Source organism: Lampris incognitus, chromosome 1 (assembly GCF_029633865.1).
Source record: "Lampris incognitus isolate fLamInc1 chromosome 1, fLamInc1.hap2, whole genome shotgun sequence".
NCBI lineage: Eukaryota > Metazoa > Chordata > Actinopteri > Lampriformes > Lampridae > Lampris > Lampris incognitus.
The window spans coordinates 131,323,874-131,337,939 of NC_079211.1; the positions used below are offsets into that span (position 1 = coordinate 131,323,874).

Below are 14,066 nucleotides of genomic sequence, written 5' to 3' on the forward strand. Positions count from 1 at the left end.
CCAAGCTTCTCAAAGTCCTCAACTGCATTCCCCCGTCTCTTGGAGGGTGCTGGGCTCATTGGTTCACTTCCTTGACTGGATGCTATCATCTCGGTCACAAGAGGAACAGCCTCACATGAACCCTCTGCAGGACCCACAGCATCTCCACACCTGTGATCAGAGGAACAACGGCTATGTTGTCTGTATCCACAGAGACAAGCTGCCTGCAAAGACGGTTTCTCAACACCCAGCAGATAACATCTGGGTAATGACGACTGTTGAGAAACATGAAAACATTCAACAGTGAAATCATTTTAAGAAGGAAGATAAAAGTATATAATAAATCATGAAACCATGCAGCGGGAAAGATAGCATGAGAAAGTTTGGTGGACAAGAGCTGCATCGTAGAGCAACAGGGCCATTTTCTCAATGTGGATGAAGCAATGATGTCTGCATGTTCAAATGAAACTTAACATCCACATGAGGATGCGGGGGTCACCACTGCACCGCCCGAGTTACTATGCCGGCACATGTGCTGACATAGTATGTCCTGAAACCAGGGAGAACACGGGGTGGAGATAGAGGACGTAAGAAACACTCAAACACAGCCCTTCACTAGCATGGTCCCCATAACACAGATACATGCATTATTTTGGGTAACTGATGGGAAACTATGCCCTTGGAGTTGCCAAAGCATTGCTGCTTAAACCACACAGGAACATCATGTTGCCAGGAAAACTTAAGAGACATAAGGTCAGATATCTATTTAAGAGTGTTGTTGAGACTGTTGGCAAACTACATTGCACAAAATGTTCCCTAGATCATCAGCACCTTACATGTTGCAGAGTTGGTGGTTTTTGATATTACCTGAAAAATTAACTTCAACTGCTCTGCATACTAACAAATACCAGGGATGCAGCTCAAGATCTTGCCTCTTGCCATTTGTTTATGAACATATATTTCTCATTTGGTATACTTGCGTGTTCCACTTGTGATATTTCCCCTGTTAACATCATATACTGTCATCCAGATAAGATCATATACCAATTAAAAGACACCCAATTATGACAACTGGGATATTAACCAGAGCGCAGGGTATGTGAACAACTAATGATGGTTTTAAGAGAGATTTGTTCTTTAGGTAGTCCGGAATATTCTCGTCATTCACATACAAGTTTTTTTTTTAAATTGAGCTTTTCTAGCACAGGTACATCCACCAAAAAAATGCACATATACTTGTACAGAGGCCTATACAATTATCTCCTCACTCGTCTTTACATCCCAAAGCATTCCATCCCTCATATCCCTCCCATCCACCTTTCCTTGGATCCTCAGGAGTTTCTGATCAAAATTTGTAGATTAAAAAAAAAAATTTAAAAAAAAAAACTTCAAAACCAGAATATCTGGGACTAAGTATGAACTTTTTGTAACTCTGTACATGTTAACACAATCCATGTCACAAACATCCAGAGGCAAACAGACCAGGGGGGAGGGTCTCGTTTATAGCCGTTGCGTACGCACAAAACGGAAAGAGGCGTACGCCACTTCCCACGCAAAACACACTTGATGGGAGAATGTGTACGGTGCCCCCCCCCCCCCCCGAGCACGGCTGCTGTACGTCAACACTGACGCATGCGTACGAACGTTTGAGATGCGAAGTTGGCGACGCAGATGGTGAGGCGGTGAATTGAGGCCAGATTGTGTAATGATGCCTCTCACACGTTTAATTTCACTTAATAGCAAACGTTAAATATAGATCCACCTTATAATAAACATTCAAACCAGTGGTGTCATTTGTACTGGCGCTAAAATAACAAAACCAACATAAATAAAAGCAGTTTTGCTCACGTCTCTAAAATGTTTACACAGCCATGAAATAAAAGATAAAACAGTGCTTTACCGGGGTCGTCTGTGGTTTCAGCCATGTCCGTGTCTCCCTCCTTCTCCGACACTATGCCACACACACTTCAGCGGCGTGAGCTTGGGTGTGCAGACACGCTCTAACGGTGGGATGCGATTCTTTTTTCTGCCTCCACCTTCAGATCTGACCAATGTTTTTTTTCTGGTACTGTCCACTCTGTCGCAGCCAGAGCATTAACTGCAGCAGCAACATGTTGCCACTCGCTGCACTTTCTTTTGTTTTATGACCCCCCCACTGCTGAGGCCACCAAACAATATCTACTTTCTGACCTCCACCTCACCCACAAGTACCTCGATTTCTGTGTCAAAAAAAAAATCATTTTCTCCCTCTCGGTTTTTTGCCATGATTCACTGTAACATACTGTAACGTACATGGATAAGACACGCTGGCCGCTGGCTGGTGGGTCTGACCCTTTAGTCGAGCGGTTAGCGATGTCTCCTGCGGTGCCGCGGCAGTTCCTGTGGTTGCGTTGTCCCCCGAATTCGCTACAATACCGTTGATCAGCAGGCTCATTTATATGCATCAGCGCTCATGCGGCGCTTTGCATTGGCCATATATGGTTGAATTTGGGCGTGTAGAGGGCGGGATATGAGGCTGGCACAGGTGCGCACATCTCAATCAATCAATCAAGTTGCTTTTTTTTATAGCGCTTTTCTAGCTGCAACAGCCACTTCCAGGTGGACTGTGATTTATAACGGGAAGACTGCATGCAGGTGTGCGTACGCACGGTTTTATAAGTCCGATTTTTTTTTGTGCGCACGCACACTTTTAGTAAGGATCCTATGCACTGTTTTATAAATGAGAGATCTGTATTGTGGAAGGGGAGAAAAATTGGCTGGTTCTGAAATGTCTGCAAACAACCTTAACCTCTAGTTAAACTTGATAATGCCCATACGGGAGCAGAAAAATCAAGGTTTGCTACTACAAGCATATTTTGTGTACCAAAAATATATCGACTGTGGTAACGTCACCTGCACACACAATGCATGAATCACTTATTTGAAAGCAAAGTGGAAATATACTAATGGAGAGCGCTCTGTAAAACTGCCTGCTCATCAGGTCAGTGATGTGGTTGTGGACTCCCAGTAGTGAACGTAAGGAAAAAGAGCTATAGCTGGCTCACATCTCTAATAATCCAGCTGAGACGGGTAAAGTAAATTCCACCCGTAAAGCCCAGAGTACAGCAGAGATACTCAGAGAGACAAAAAAGGCCAGGAGAGGAAAGCAATCAGAGCCATAAAGTCACATCAGCAGAAAAGGGAATCAGGTTGGTGTGGGGGAAAGCCAGGGATTATGGGTGATCAGCTTGTCCGGCTTCTAACCCCCACAAACCCTTGGCTTGTTCCATATGTCCCTGTAACAGACACAAAGCTGATCGGGTAACACTATGCCCTATGGTACACTACACCCTATGGAAGCTAAAAACGCAAATGAGTGCCAACAGCCTTGACAGGGTGCCAGCGTGAATGCTCAGGTAAAGCCCCGTGGGAAAATTCAATTATATGCACTAATGCACCGTCACTGCCAATGTAGGAAACTAGGCTTACAACAGTTTAAGTCAAGGCATGGATCCTGTCTAGTCAAAATTACGTACATCAGAAAAGCACCCTTGCTACTCTAAGTTCATAACAAATATTGACACGACAGAAAAAGTCAAATTAAAGGCGTTGTGTGCCATTGTATGTGTATCTGGTACACAAGAGCAGGGAAATATCAAAAGGCCAGCGTAGTGACAGTTACCTGAGTGAAGTGATGGGCTGGACCGCAGCAGTCTGAGAGAGGTCCCTTCTCTCAGGATATATTGGGGTAGCCAACACCAAACTGGCCTCCAGGACCACGTTGTCCACACTGAAGCACACAGGGCTAAAGTACAGCAAAAGCATGGCATCAGTGGCAAAGTAAAATCATTATTGAATATCTGCAGTGATTAGGATGACCATGTCAGCATTTGTGACCTGGGCAGGAAACTACCCCCCTCCCAATTTGACCTAGTGGCTGAGGAAATCTTTGATTCATCCCTCACTTCTGTTGTTCCCCCCCACGTGGAAAGAAAACAATCTTTTAAATCTTTTACAGGAGGAAAACAATCTTTTAGACTATAATAGTTACCTTCTAAAATGGAGACTATTATCCATACCCAAAATTTACCAATTTACCCAACTTGGCCTGTTTCGCAACATAGGGCTGGGCTACTTGGGAGTCTAGACAGGCTGACCTGTTCACTGTAACCCGAGATGGGATGGGCACATCATGACAGCGCAGAGACTTACCTTCCTGCAGCACCAAAGTGGACCGACACTGGTAAACTATGGGAGTCTGCAAAAGACATAAAACCCTACAAACGAAAAACAAAAAAACAAAACAGCAAGCAAATTATAAAGCAAAAGAGTGGCTTTAGCTCACACATCTTTGTACAGACAAATGTTGATCAATAACTTCTTTGTCCAGCATGGAAGGCCAGTCATGTTTCCAGTGAACAGACTGAAAGAGAAATTCTAACACTCTCTCATAAGCATAACCAACAGAATCTCAAAGCCTTGATCTTAATCATCTAAACCCAATGTCACCCTAGCAGCAGCTCACAAGTACAAGAAGTTTTTGAGGACTAGGCAACCTAATGAGGAAACTCACCATGGGGTGCCCATAAGAAACATTCCAAGACATCTGGGACAGAGTTGTGGGCGTTTGCGCAGGTCAAATCTCATTAATTATACTGCGACCATCTATCCAGATTTCCAAATGACTGACAATGAATCCCTTGCACTCTATTTTCAAAGGCAACTATGACACAAATGCGAGCAATGCAGGTCCAGATGTGGTTCACGTAGACATTTCAATGGAGGCACTTTGCTAATTCAGATGACGGGATGACATTACTGTATTAAGAGATCATTTGTTTTGCGTTGGCTTTACATTTAGTATAACAAATTAATTTATAGTCCCAGGGTCCCTCTTTTTGAATGGACTTGAAAATTAAGCCTCCTAAAACAATTCATACCACATGTAGCCTGTAATATCTGCTAATCATATCACCAATTACTTTTTCTATTTACCACTGAGGTTAGATGACCCTTGCTATTAAAGTGAATTGTGGCCTGCAGGGGAAAGTTCACATGAAAATGATACAGAGAGCTGGCTACTGAGTCTTCAGGACACATCAGTGCCCAGAACCATAAATATGCCCCCTTATACATGAAATAGCCCCAGGTAGTCTCTCTGTCTCTCTGTCTCTCTGTCTCTCTCTCTCTCTCACACACACACACACACACACACACACACACACACACACACACACACACACACACACACACACACACACACACACACACACACACACACACACACCATCATCATCATCATCATCATTATCATCATCATCAGCGGTCACTCGAAGTGAGTATGACTGTCCTCTCTGTTGGGTTGTCTACTTGTGGGTCTTCAGATGGCTGTAGAGGCTGATCCATGATTGACAGACTTTGATGCAGTGTGGACAGGGGAAAGTGTTGGTGGTGGTTGAGCTTTTTTCTCTCTCCTTGCAGTGCTGTCGCTTTTCTCTGCGGCACATTGGCGTTCCATTTCATGACGTGCAGCTCCTTCCTGCAAGGATTTCTTCCAGGAGTGTCTATCCAGTGCAATGTGTTCCCAGTTGCTCGATGTGATGTTGAATTTCTTCAGACTGGTCTTCATATTGTCGAAGATGGTGAATTTGAGCAGGCTCCAGTGCTTCTCAATGTCATCAGGATATTCCTGTTGGAGGGTTTCTCCAGGAGAGGCCTGAAGTCGCTGCTGGATGGCAGTTGAATTCAGGCTTTCAAGGTTCAGTCTTGGCCAGACCTGCTTCTTTTGAACCCTCCTCTTCCTCTTGAGTTTGATGGACATCGTGGAGCGGATGAGGTGATGATCTGTCCAGCAGTCACCTGCATCAGTCATGGCCCATGTGATGTTCACATCATGGTGGTCCCTGGTTCGTACAATGACATAGTCAAGGAGATGCCACTGTTTGGAGAGGGGGTGTCTCCAAGATGCCTTAAATTTGTTTTTCTGGTGAAACAGAGTGTTACTGATGGTGAGGTCGTACTGAGCACATTTGCTAAGAAGCAGAACTCCATTGGCGTTGATGTTCCTGATACCTTCCTTTCCTATAGTGCCCTTCCAGAGGTGTTTATCCCAGCCGACCCTGGCGTTGAAGTCTCCAAGGAGGATTATCCTCCTTGGGGATTCTTGACAGTGTCTTATCTAAGCAAGCGTAGCAGGTCTCTTTTACTTCCTCTTCAGGGTCTAAAGTAGGAGCATAGGCACTCACAACTGTTGCCATCTGGCTGTTGGCAAGCACCAGATGGATGGTCATGAGACACTCACTGATCCCCACAGGAAGTTCAGACAGGTGGCTGATGATCTAGTTCCTGGTGGCAAATCCAACACCATGGATCCTGGGCTCATCAGCAGCTTTTCCTTTCCAGAGGAAAGTGTAGCCACCTTTCTCCTCCTTCGGTTGTCCTTCATCTGCCCACTGGGTTTCAGAAAGGGCAACTTTGGCAATCCGGCATCGCTTCACTTTTTTAGCGATGATCGTGGTTCTCCTCTCCGGTCTGTCACTGTTGGCAAGCACCAGATGGATGGTCATGAGACACTCACTGATCCCCACAGGAAGTTCAGACAGGTGGCTGATGATCTGGTTCCTGGTGGCAAATCCAACACCATGGATCCTGGGCTCGTCAGCAGCTTTTCCTTTCCAGAGGAAAGTGTAGCCACCTTTCTCCTCCTTCGGTTGTCCTTCATCTGCCCACTGGGTTTCAGAAAGGGCAACTTTGGCAATCCGGCATCGCTTCACTTTTTTAGCGATGATCGTGGTTCTCCTCTCCGGTCTGTCACTGGTTGCGCTATGTAACAGCCAGAGTCTGGTAAATGTGGTATTACTGCAATACTGAATAGCGCCACAAGGCGGTACCTCCTTTTGTTTTGGTGTGTTGTACTAAGAGCTGAGAGTTGTACACATGGAGCCGCCATGTTACATGCTCCGACCGACATCCACAAAGAGGACTCTCATCAGTAACAAGTTGGTGCAGGTTATGCTATCTATGTTCCACTTCTCATGTATGATTAGTGAATGTAGTGCCGTGGAGACCTGGCATTGTATGGTCGATGTTAAGTACTGTAGAATAAAGTTGCCGTGTGGAAATTCCACTTGGTTGTCTGTCGACTTTCTGAGCTAACCAGCTATCCCGGAGCCCCTGCTAATGCTGCCGGCCTTCTCCACCTACACCAGCTTCACGTTACAACTATTCATCAGTGTGCGCACATTCCAGGCTCTGAAGTTCATGTTTCTATGTTTCTGACCACATGCGGGGATCCCTCTGGACGCAGTAATCCAGTCAGGAGGTTGGAGGCAGGCTATTTTTAGGGCACATTTTCTAGCCCCTTCCTCAGGTGGGGTGAGCAGAGTGGATCCTAAACAGGGCTGCTCAGTTGTGGGTGCAGCTACTGAAGGGCTCTCTTTCTACCTCATTCCAAGAGCCCAGCAACTGAATCTAGCACCCACTGCCTGAAGTGCCAGCTCATGACTAGGGGATTCCATATCTCACAATCCTGCCCCCATCGCCATTTGCCGGTCACCATAGGACTTAATCCGGGATGTTAGGGTGGATTCCCTTTATGGAGGACACCTGTGTGTGACTTTGTTTAACATGAGGAGACTGGTGCACAGACAACCACCACACGGTCCTTGACAGATCTGGGTCAGGATTCAGTGGCATGGACTCCAAGATGATTGGAGGCCCATTTTTGCTGCAGCCTTCATCCGCCTTCCCAACCGGTGTGATGCTTCTCTAAAGTCAGCCATCAGTTTCCGCCTGTTCCATGATTGAGGTCTTGGTTGGATTGCTCTGTCAGGGACCTCCTCCATGACCTTACCGCCATGGGCGACCCTACCAGGAGCATAGCTCTAGATGGCATTGCTCTCAGGATCTCAGGACCATGCAAGCTTCACCACCACAAGGTGACAATCCATGGAGAAGACACTCACATACACATACACACACACGCACATACACACATGCAAATATGTCTGCATGCCCACTGAGACACATAAATACACACAAGTAATAATCGCAGCCCCAAGGGGCAGAAAAAGGACTTTACTAAAAATAAGTACCTTACCTTCAACTCCTTCAAACTGAATGTTATGTTTGAGTCAACGCCGTTCTGGAAATAGTCAAACTCACTTGGATGTAAAGTCATTTCAGTGTACACTGTCTTCGTGTGGTCTGCAAGAAATCCAAATCCAAATTTATTTGCGAATAATTCTGTTTTAACATGGTGGCAGCCTTAGATGGATGGGGTTTAACCAATCAAGAACTTATAGAATTACCTAAAAGACTGAGTCATTCTTAGATAAACATATTAAATTGATTTCAAAATAGTCTTGGTTTTTGGTTCTCATTATGTTTTGTAAGGGAAACCCCACCTATCTGCTATCCTGAGTATGCTAAAACAACTACTAACGTTAGTTTGCTAATACTATTTGACCCAGGTGAAAACCAAAGCAATGGTGTGATAAGTACAATACAGTATATATTCAATGACTTGTTAGACCTTTGTTATTGCCTTATTATAATTCTATAAAAAGCATCTCCAGCATCTGATTCACATGGCAACATTTGGGAAACAATGTGAGCACACCGTCACTCTCTTCTTCATAGTGATTCCTAAGGTCGACTCTCAGAGGAGTCATGGAGAGCGTAATCTCCTCCTGGGACACAGGAAACTGCATCACCGTATCACCAAGCAGCCTGGAAAATTAAGAGATTGCAACAGATGAGACGCTGATAGAGCTACACTGCCCCATACATAAGTGTCGGAAAACTATTGACAGAAATGGTGTGTGGATGTATGTCCTGGATTTTGGGGCTTGGGGTTCTGCTTACAGTATTCCACATAGAAAACAATATCAGACAGTCAAGGTGGTTTCAGGTATGAGCTAATATTTCTATTGATTTCAATCATAAATCCTTCTTTAATCTCTACTAACACTTTTGTTAAGTCCGCTTGAGTCCCCAGCATGAGTGATGTAGACTTAATCATGGTATAGTGGAGGTTAAAGAAGGATTTTTAAGCATTGGGAAAGCTGAGGGATGGGTTGTGCATAAAGGCTGGAACTCAGTAATGGGAAGATGTTGCTGGTGTTTTGCATAACGTGAGTGTATAGAGGGCTATGGAGTCTCTAACTTTGCCACCGGTGGTTAGGCTACAGGCTATCAAAATTCTAACTTGATGAAATATGCTTAAGCTATATTCGTCCATTGATCAGCTAACCTGGCCGGAGCCTTCAGCACATTGGGACAGAGGTGTGAGAGAAACACTGCCTGCAGAGCCTCGCTTTCATGGAATCCTAAATCGTGGGTTTTAATAATACCTGTAACAAATGTAGAGAGAATGTTTGGAGCATACTGCCACCTAGTGCTACCAATATGACATGATATGATGATTCCTCTTCTATCTCATTCAAGTAGAGACTAATCTCCATTTGAGTGACATTTTATCTCTGGGTAACTTAGCCTAACTCAGTAGGAAAGCGTGTCTTTCATAAAAAAGACGAATATGTCAGAAAATAAGCATGTACAGGAAGGGTTCAAAATTTGAGAAGCCAATCCAAGTGATCAATGATAGAGGTTCTCACTCCAGTTTTTATTTTTCTTTGGAATTGCACCAGCCTGTGGTTCATTGTTGTATACTTAAAAATATCCAAAGAAATGTCTTAGTGTCTTATATGCAACATGTATCGTGAATCTATTTTTAGTCTACAGCGAACTGATGCCACGAAATGCAGTGTTGTATACCATGCCTGCAGTAAAACTGGAATGTCACTTGGTCACCAGGGATGTTGATTGATATCTGACATCGTTCCACATTACGCTCAGTGGAAGCCAGGCACCGAAAAAGTGGTAGCACAGACTAAAGAATAAATAAACATCTTTTAGACTAAACCTTCATCAGCATTTTAATAAACATCAAGAAATTTCCAGCAGTATCATGTCATTTGTGTTGTCCTTCTCAACAGGAATCTTTGTTGTATGATTAGTTTTCGCTAATTTTTTTTCCATAAGTGGGTAAAACCATTTGCTTCCTACTTGAGGATCATTTCATGTAATGCTGTTTTTCTTTGCTTTATGTTTACTCAAGTTGTCTTTAGACTATTCACTTTTGTCTCCAATTTCCAGAAACAGAAAAGGAGAACTGACCACACCTGAGCTCTGATGTCATGATGATGTAAGATTGCATACAAATGAAGTAAAAGCTGGTCAGTATACCTTAAAATCTAGTTTGCATTTGAGAGTTTCTCTGTCCCGAGCTTGTGCTGCATCTGGGCTGTATTGCTTGAAAAACAATGGCGAGAAGAGGAAGCAGGCGTAGGCAGAATGAGATGAATTCACTGACCTCACCGCCAACTTTAAGAAAGAGGAAGGAGAGGTCAGACAAAGCCTCATTTTGGGACGCATCAATAGTTGTAGGTGTATGACAATGCAAAATTTAGTTCTTTACAGTCCGCAGAGAGGGGTTGCTTACACCTTTGACCATTGGATCCAACCACATGTCATCTCCAATTCGTGACAAGGCGTGGATAGCTTCCCCAAATGCTGCAAGAGATCTGGGCAGTATGAGTAAAGTATCGACGGGATTAAAGACTAGATATCTGAGATTTTGGTTTTTGTAAGATCAAGATTTAACTTATATGTTGCCATTCCCTGGCCCTGATGGCTGCATTACAGTAAAGGGACACGATTTTCTGAACTTCATTGTTTTAGCTGACTGAAATTAACAAGGAACATCTACCTGCTTGGGCATCCTAGCCACATTTCTCAACATTTGTGTATAAATATCGTAAGAAAGCAGCACCTATAGTCATCCCCAAAATATCTTCACAATATTGATATCGAGGTATTAGCCACAACTACTGTGATATTCTGATTTTGTCAATATCGCCCAGCCTCAACAGATGTCATGACGTAGCAGGGAACTTCGTCCATCAATGTTTAGTCAAGACGAGCTAGCTAGCCTACACCACAGTTGCCTTATTCAGACTTGCTTAAAAGTTGCTCTTTTGTAGAAAAAATAATTTAGCCTCACGTGTACTACCTTTTACGCAATTTGCTTCGAAGACACAGTTCATAATTGATGACAAGAGTTGAACGTGTTGCATGTACACTCGCAGGGAACCAGGTGGCGTGGAAGATGAGACGGTTAGCACCAACCGGACGTGACGCCATGCATGGTTGCTGTTGCTGTAATCCTACTGGTAGCATGCCCGGTAGTTTGTATGTTTGCGTCCTCAAGGAAACACACTTCAAAATTATGAATAACATATATCCCTCCAAAGAACTACTTAGGTCACGGTTTGGTTTTGACGATAATATATGTTCATTTTGTGAAAATGACATAGAAACTACGGACCATGTATTTTTCTCACGTGGTGTGGTACTTGTGTTCTGGCTTGACGTTCACAAATGGATAAAGCAAAGGATTTTGTCCTTTCCAACTTCGATTTCTAGAGACAATATAACATTTGGTATGATTTTGCAAAACAAAAACGATGAACTCTGTTGTAATGTAATCCTCTGCTTAGCCAAATTCTTTATTCATAAAAATAGATACTTTAAGTCATCCCCCCAATTTGTTGTTTTTTTTAAATGAATTTAGATTATACTTGAAATCTTTAAAACTAATGACCGATACAAAAGCTCTAAAGATTCATGAGGTGTTAAGACATTTTCCCACTGAATTAGAAGACTGATATCCTTATTAATTCCCCCTTGTATGATGGATTACGTTTTATTATTTTCAATTAGTGTATGTCATGTATTTAATTTATTATTGTTTGTACCCTTATTTTCATAATACATTACCGTATATTTGTCATGTGACATTCAATCTCTATGTACTTCCTGATATACTGTTTAGAAATGTTTACATACTGTTCCCTTTGGCACTTTGGATATATCTATGTATTTTTGGATGGAATGTATATTTGCCATGTTTGTTTTATAATGAACTTTCTTCAAGAATCTGTACATGAATATGAACAATGTTCAATAAAAATAATTTTTTTTAAAATGTTTGCGTCCTCATGTTGAAAACAAATAGGCTAAAAGCGTTGTGAGCCCCCCTCCCCCCCAACTACGTTAGTCAGAGTAAACATGCAAATTGAAACAGAATCATAAAAAAAATATTTCATATTAATTGGATGTGTAAAATTTTAGACAAACAGATAAATATGGACAGGAGAGTTGGTTTAATTTTATTATGTAGCGGACTATATGGGCAGAGTTCGCCGTAATCGGTTGGCGTTCTGGGTTAGGTAGACACGGGCCCTTTAAGAAAGGGTTTCCGGGTCGACAGGGTGGAACTAGGAGGAGGGATGAGTGCTGCAGCGCCATTTTGTTGACGGTGGTGATTTTGTACAGAAGAATAAATGATACACGCGTTCGTGTGGTCAATGAGAGAAATTTTCCGCTTCTACTTTCCTGTAATTTCCACATTGGTGACCCCGACGTGATAATGTGGAAATTGCAGGAAAGTAGAGACGGACAATTTCTCTCACTGACTACACGAACGCATGTATCATTTATTCTTCCGTACAAAATCACCATCATCAACAACATGGCGCTGCTCCACTCATCCCTCCTCCCAGCTCCACCCTGTCAACCCGGAAACCCTTTCTTAAAGGGCCCGTGTCTACCTAACCCAGTTCGCCAACCGGTTATAGTGAACTCTGCCCATATAGTCCGCTACAATTAATTAGTTTTAATTTTATTTGATAGGGACAATGCAATTTAACATAGTTATACAGAGCATGAAACTAATATGCCGCACAGTTTAGCGCTATTGCTAATTTTCAACTCTTGTCTCTAGTTGGGCTTTATAGTGTTATTAAAATATACAGCTTTCATTATCATATAACCACAATACACTACAGATATGGAAGTACAGTAAAATACATGAAATACATTGACTGGGGTGTAGCTACAGTTTGAAGAAGAAAAAAAACCAAAACAAAACAAAACAAAACAGAAAACTACAATTAGCCAAAAATGGGTCCAGCTCTGGTTTGCTTTTCCTTAACCTTTATTGAAAAAGATTTTATATGTGGAATTAATTAACCTCAGAATTGCATCTCTGCTCTTCGCAGATGATGTGATTTTGTTGGCTTCACCAGAACGCGACCTCCAGCGTGCACTGGGGCGGTTTGCAGCTGAGGGTGAGATGGGATGAGAGTCAGCACCTCCAAGTTTGAGGCCATGGTTCTCTACCGGAAAATGGTGGATTGCTTCCTCCGGGTTGGGGATGAGTTGTTGCCTCAGGTGATGGAGTTCAAGTATCTTGTTCACGAGTGAGGGTAGGATGGAGGTAATGCGGACGTTGTACCGGACGTTGTGATGAAGAGGGAGCTGAGCCGGAAGGCAAAGCTCTCAATTTACAAGTCAATCTTCGTTCCAACCCTCACCTATGGTCATCAGCTTTGGGTAGTGACCGAAAGGGTGATATTGCGGATACAAGCGGCTGAAATCAGTTTTCTCCGTAGGGTGTCTGGGCTCAGCCTTAGTGATGGGGTGGGGCGCTCGGACATCCGGAGGAAGCTCGGAGTAGAGCCGCTGCTCCTTCGCGTCGAAAGGAGCCAGTGGAGGTGGTTCGGGTATCTGATTAGGATGCCCCCTTGGCGCCTTCCTTTGGAGGTTTACCGGGCACGGTCAACTGGGAGGAGACCCCGGGGTAGACCCAGAACTCGCTGGAGGAACTACATGTCCAATCTGGCCTGGGACCCTTGGGATCCCCCAGGAGGAGCTGGAGGGCGTTGCTGGGGAGAGGGACGTCTGGAGTGCCCTACTTAGCTTGCTGCCACCGCGACCCGACCCCGTTGAAGCGGCTGATGGATGAATGAATGAATGAATGAATTTGATTTCAGCTGGTAATGTGTTCCAAAGGTGACTGCCCTTTATAGAGAAGGCTGATTGTCCAAATTTAGATCTATGGTGTGATATTTTACAGTTGCCATTCTTTTTTTCCTTTTCTTTTTTTTTGGGGGGGGTTCCCCCTTTTTCTCCCCAGTTGTACTTTGCCAATTACCCCACTCTTCCTAGCCGTCCCGGTCACTGCTTCACCCCCTCTGCCGATC

At 43.7% G+C, this 14,066-nt stretch overlaps 1 protein-coding gene across 1 annotated transcript; it reads right to left on the reverse strand.

Annotated features, from left to right (window-relative positions):
• Positions 1-94: 94 nt before the first annotated feature.
• On the reverse strand, positions 95-11,066 carry rad9b (RAD9 checkpoint clamp component B). The gene is made up of 10 exons (XM_056279697.1): positions 11,033-11,066; positions 10,463-10,533; positions 10,207-10,344; positions 9,736-9,850; positions 9,212-9,311; positions 8,579-8,688; positions 8,057-8,163; positions 4,171-4,235; positions 3,641-3,763; positions 95-254 (listed from the first exon to the last, which is right to left on the reverse strand). Exons 1-10 carry the CDS (start codon positions 11,064-11,066, stop codon positions 95-97), a joined length of 1,023 nt encoding a protein of 340 aa, XP_056135672.1.
• Positions 11,067-14,066: the final 3,000 nt, after the last annotated feature.